At 52.1% G+C, this 5,991-nt stretch overlaps 1 protein-coding gene across 1 annotated transcript; it reads left to right on the plus strand.

The window, feature by feature from the left end:
• The first annotated feature begins 285 nt into the window (after positions 1–285).
• On the plus strand, positions 286–2,280 carry NKX2-8 (NK2 homeobox 8). Its single transcript, XM_040558760.1, has 2 exons — positions 286–567; positions 1,505–2,280. The coding sequence occupies exons 1-2, from the start codon at positions 402–404 to the stop codon at positions 2,047–2,049; spliced, it is 711 nt and encodes a 236-aa protein (XP_040414694.1). The 5' UTR covers positions 286–401; the 3' UTR covers positions 2,050–2,280.
• The last annotated feature ends 3,711 nt before the right edge of the window (positions 2,281–5,991 follow it).

Below are 5,991 nucleotides of genomic sequence, written 5' to 3' on the forward strand. Positions count from 1 at the left end.
CTGTCCCCACTTTTGGCTAATCAGACAGAATATGTAATGATGAAGCCTGTTTCCTGCTGTCTTTGGGAGGTAACGGGTTATTCTCTCATGGGGGTGGCGGGAGGGGGGGTTACACCTACTCCCATTAGGGCTTTAGCACTTGACTAATTCAGGTACTTAGCATCCTATAGACAGGGACGGTTTGAAAGCAGGCAGTGTTTGCAGTGGGGAGGACTGTTTATATAAACAGGACACCTCTGTAAACGACACTAATATTTGGGGTTAGGTGGCGATGGAAGGGAAGGTCCTCTTGAGCCCGGAGATTCCCCAGTAACTGGGCGCAGTCCTTTCCTCGCAGCTTTTAAAGGAGGGGGTTTGGGGCTTTGGGAAGATATTTTTGGGGGGTGTGGGCACAACCTACCATGGCCACATCTGGCAGGATCAGTTTTACAGTGAGGAGCATTTTGGATTTACCAGAGCAGGATGCGCATAGCATAAAGCAAGCCTCCGACCACCACCACTCAGCGGAGAACTACACCGGCTCGCCGTACCGAGGGTGGATAGAAACAGACAGAAATCATTATCCCTGTGAGTATGAAACGGACAGGAGTTCGCCATCTCCATGCAGCTCTCTTTTATTTGTTCCCCCGTTCCTTTGGGGAAGATGCGAAGAAGCGAATCGCCAGCGTGCGTAGCCTACAGGATCGGGGGAATCCAGGCTAGGAATTTTATAGAATATTCCTGAATTGCAACAATGAAACAGCAGGAACATCCCAGCCACGAGCTTAAGAGAGAAAAGATATTCTCCCCTAGGTCTGTGCATGTTCCCGGCTGTGGCAGAAAGCTAAACCTCAGGCTGTGTCCACCCGTCTCTCTGCGTTTATCGTTTAAGCTCTCTTCCCGGATTCCTTTTTTTTTTTTTTTTTTTTTTTTTTTCCCGTTTCACTGTTGCAAGAAACCCTGCGTTGTTGCGCTGGAGGGTTTTCAGGTCATCCCACGTACCCTAGAGGAAAGCACACGCCCAGTGCCTCACCTCCCCGGGCCGCCACGGAGCGCGCCCTGGGCGCGACCGCGTCCTTCCACGCGTTTCCCAGCGCGGAGGAGAGCAGCCTCCGGCTCGAGCCCCCGGCTAGGCGGCACGTTCCCCTTATCCCCCCCTACAAATCGTGCCGCAGCAGTACAGCGCTTCATACAGGCGTGCGGTAAGGGGGGAGCCCGTCCGCTGGCGGGATGGAGGATCCCCACCGGGCTTAGTTACACGTGGAGGTGATGGAGCAGCCGGAGAAAAGCGGCGATGCACCGACTTGGCGGCCCGAGCCCCCGCGTTAGCCCCGGGCCAGTCCCCGCCAGCCCCGGGGCCGTGCGGGGCCGTGCGCGGCTGCACGCAGAGGCAGCGGGTTCATCCCGCTCGGGGGGCTAGCCCCGACCTCTTGTCGGCCACCGGGATTAGCCTGGCCGGGGCTGTCCCCGCGGGGGGCGAGGCGGCCCCGGGAACCCCCTGTCTCTAACCCCTCGCTGTCCCCAGCCTCCGACGAGAGCGGCCCGGAGCTGAGCCTGCCCGACTCCACCCAAAGGCCGCTCCCCGCCCGCGGCTCGGAGGCCGAGAAGAAGAAGAAGCGGCGGGTGCTCTTCTCCAAGGCGCAGACGCTGGAGCTGGAGCGGCGGTTCCGGCAGCAGCGCTACCTCTCGGCGCCGGAGCGGGAGCAGCTGGCCCGCCTGCTCAGCCTCACTCCCACCCAGGTGAAGATCTGGTTCCAAAACCACCGCTACAAGATGAAGCGGGCGCGCAGCGAGGGGCCCGGCAGCCCTCCGCCGCCGCGCCCGCCCGCCCTGCTGCGCCGGCTCCTGGTGCCGGTGCCGGTGCTGGTGCGGGACGGGGAGCCGTGCCGGGGCTGCCCCGCCAGCCCCCCGCCGCCTGCCGCCCGTCCCAAGCTGGGCTGCGCCCTGGCGGGCTGCAGCGCCCAGGCCGCCCTCGCCGTCCAGGGCTACCAAGCCTGCCCGCCCGCCCTGGGCGTCTTCCCCGCGTACCAGCACTTAGCGCACCCCGCCGTCGTCTCCTGGAGCTGGTGACAGCGGCGCCTCGCCCTCCGGGCCGGACTCATCCCGAGGGCGCCTGGGCTGCCCGCCCCGCCGCCGGCTCGCCCGGGGGCACGGGGACCGGGCACGGCGTTTGTAAAACCTCTGCTCCCCCTGTTTCTTTCTGAGAGGGTTCCCTGTTAAAAAAACAATAATAATGATCCTAGCGACCTAGTTTATTTGCAGATAGCTTATTCTTCCGGTGACTAATAAAATGATTTGGGGCGAAATATTTTTATTTTTACTTTTTTCCCGGCGGAGACGTGTATTTTTGACGATTAGGGCTTTCGCTTTGGATTACCTCTTGCGCCGTAAAAGCTGACATGCTTCTCTTGCCAGCGGAATCTCACCCACGATTTCCTCTATTTTACCCACATAAGGCAACAAAGGGCGAAAAAAGTTTGGGGCGAGCACCCCACGGTACTGCAGGTGCCGTTTGCAATGCGAAGCGTGGGTCCGGGCCCGGGGCCGCTGGCTCCGGCAGAGCAGCAGCTTCTTGCTGTCTTTTTCAGAGCCTCTAAGGCCAGGAGTAAGCGAATTTTCCCTTTGGTCCGCATCTGTTGCGAAGATCGGCTGGGTAAGGATGGCCAATAGAAAATAGTGAAGACTTTTAACGGCCTGAGAGTTGTGTTTTGAGACGCTTGGACGAACTATTGATTTTATTATTTGGGGAAAAAAAAAAAAAAAAGTCATATAATAGTCCTGCTAACCGTGAATGGGGAAAACCCCTCCAAAAAAAAAAAAAAAAGAAAAAAAGAAAAAATAGGTCTCCTTCAATTGTGGACTAGACTGGTAGCATCCACCCCTCTGGCGGGAGCCGCAGACCAAGAACCCGGAGGGAATATCTGCGGGCGAAGACCCCCGCGAGGACTGATGTTCGTCGCGGAAATGTTGTCGAGAAGCGGGACCCGCAGAAGCAGTTTTTTGTTTTGTTTTGTTTTGTTTTGTTTTGTTTTGTTTTTTTCCCGGGAGAGAGCAACTCGGCCCAGATGTGCCCCTGGGATGTGCTGTGCAGTGACCGCATCCCGCGCAGCTCCCGCAGGCAGGGATGCGAGGTGCTTCGCGGGGATGCTTCGCGGCTCCCAACCCTGCTTCTCCAGGACTGCATCCCTTCCGCGAGGTCCTGCGACGGCTCGGAGTCGGCCCTGACCCCGTGCAGGAGGATGAGACCCCAGCTGCAGGACGGAGCTGCGGGGTCCTTCCACCCAAATCCCCTCCCAGCGCCGTCCCGCCGCCGCGCTCGGCCGGGGGACCAGGTGCCAAGGGGGATGCAGGCCGGGCCAGGCTTCGGACACAGGGGAATACAGCCTTTGTGTCACCTGTTTTTTTTATTGTTGTTGTTGTCTTTCCCCTCTTCCCTTTATTTTTCCTCCTGCCATCCGAAATCTTTTTTCTCTTTTTCCCTCTTTTCTTTTTTTTTTTTTTTGGTCTCAGCTGCTGGCCACCTTGTCTCCCATATGGATGGGGTTATCTTAGAAGAATCTCCCAGAGAATCGCTCCTTAAACCTTCTTTTGTCTTGGGAGTTGAAAAGAGCATTGTTGTGCTTGAAAAGGACCTAGACAAAATCCGCACTGTTTCAATTCAGGACTGTTTAATCAGTCCCTAGTGACAATTTTATGGGTTTTAGGCGGTACAATAGTATCTTTTAAAACCTTGTGGCCTTCATGAAGACAAAGGGTTTGAATTTTATGGGCTTACAACTCCAATTAGAACAGTGCCAATGTGTATGGGAGATTATCAAATTTGTATCATAAAACCCCTTTATAATAAATGATTGCTGGAAGCTGGGGGGAGGGGGGCGGCGGGGATGATAGGGATGAAGGGACCCGGACTTCAAGCTCTGGACTTCGTCGCATGTAGTTTTAAAAGTGCACATGCTGCTCTTCATTTTAACTCTTTGCGACCCAACTATGCAGCAGGAGCAGCCATGGAAATAGCGTGGCACCTTCATTAGAAACGGAAACAAAGACGGCAGGACAAGCCCTCTCCTCCCCAGCCCGAATCTACCCTCCATCAGCTTGCCGAGGGCTTGGCCGCATCTCAGCCGGGAGGCTCTGGGGTCCTTCCCGGCTCCTTGGCTATCTGGGCTGCTCTCCTGCCCTGGAGACCACACGTGGCCCTAGGAAGCTTCTGTAAAATAGGAGGTCTTTATTACATTACTGCTTTCACCAGTTACTGGCTGTATAGGCGATGGCAGGGGGTATTACGGTGACCCTTTCTCTCCTCTTGCCCTCCCAGCCCCAGGCTGCATGGACTCCCACTAAGGATCTGCTGCAATGTCCCTGATGTGGGGTTCTTGAAGCAAAACAATCAGGTTCTGAGCATTGCCTTTTACCAAGCCCGGCGGGTGGGAAAGGTGTAATTCCTGATCACTAGCAAAGTCCAAAGCCCTTGCAGGCTGAGGGACAGTAAGCACAGCATAGGTATAGGAGGACAATAAAGTCAGGCTTAAGTACTGGGACAAGCAGCCCCCTGAATTGCTATCTCCGGGTAGAAGGAAGAATGTATTAAATAAGAAGTCAACTCAATAGATGATGGAAATTTACAGTAAAAAAATTTGTAAAGACTGAGCAGAACCGAAAATATTGTGTTTTGTTGTTGTTGTTTTTTTTTTTCCCTAATAGAAACAAATGGATCCATCTACATTTCAAGTGTATTAGCTAGGAAAATTGATTTGCTAACCTAACCAGTGTTTAAGCTGTATCTAGGAGATAGACTTTGACGAATGTTACTGATAATGAATTTGAGGCAAAAAACTTACTGCCTTTCAGTGTATTTTCTGTTACTTTGTTTTGGTTTAGTTTTTAATAAGACAGAAAATCATGGTTGTGTTTGTTTTTGTGTTTTTGTTGTTTGTTTTGTGTGTGTGTGTGTGATTTTATTTTAATTTATTTTTAATTTTTATTTCTGTAAGGGGTGAATGCACACACAATCTTTGCCTTTTCCCCCTTTCTTTTGCCCCATCATTTTTCACTGTTTCTTTCACCCTGCAAACAGGACTGTGATTTCACTGAACCTAATGAATAAACATGTTATGATCAAGACCTGAATGCCATCCTCAGCTAATGAAAAGCATTGCTAACATCTTCAAACATCTTCCTGGGTGCTTTATTCTTATTCAGTAAATAAAATGACTTTGCAAAGGCCCAGCCCTCTTTCAGTGGGAGCCCCTGGGCACATGTTTGTTAACTCAGAACCAAGGCATCTATCACTAGACTTTGTTTCCAAGAAATGGACAATGGGTCAGGAAAAGCATATGATCCAGCTTCTATGCTATAATTTATGAACCATTTGTGTCCCTGTCAATGCATGCCCATCATTAGTCCCTGGATATATACATAACACATTAAAAAAATTACAACAAAAAGAAACCATCACCTCCCAAGCAGAACACTGTCGAGGACGAAAATAAGTCTATTTTCTTTACCACTGACTTAAGAAAGGTTTCTGGCAGCCTTGCATTATGTATGTCTAGGTTAATAACCCATCAGACTGTACTGTTAACTAAGTGCAAGTCAGATCTGTGAAAAGTCTTTAGGCTTTTCAGCCCCTCCTGCCTCAAAGCACTGCACCGGCAGGAGCAGCCTTCCACCCCCTGGTCAGGGTCCACCCAGCGCTGGAGGGAACAGTGTTCCCATTTTGCTTTCAGAAACCAGTGGTGCCCAGCACTTTCTGTGGAGGATCACAGGCCTGGCTTTTCCTATTTTCAGTGCCCTTCACAAACCGCAGATCTTTAATGAAGTTACATATCTTTTACTGGACTCAAATGACTGATAACTGCTGCTTCTGGAGAAGATGTGAGTGGCTAGGATACAAGGAATCCCAGTCTCTGAGCATTACTAATGGCACGCAGCCCTTTCATCAAAAGCCTAGGTAGTGTATTTCCCTTTTTCCCAGTTGGTGCTTCCAACCCATGAGTACTGGTCCAGTCCTAT

Source organism: Cygnus olor, chromosome 5, assembly GCF_009769625.2.
Source record: "Cygnus olor isolate bCygOlo1 chromosome 5, bCygOlo1.pri.v2, whole genome shotgun sequence".
Lineage (NCBI taxonomy): Eukaryota > Metazoa > Chordata > Aves > Anseriformes > Anatidae > Cygnus > Cygnus olor.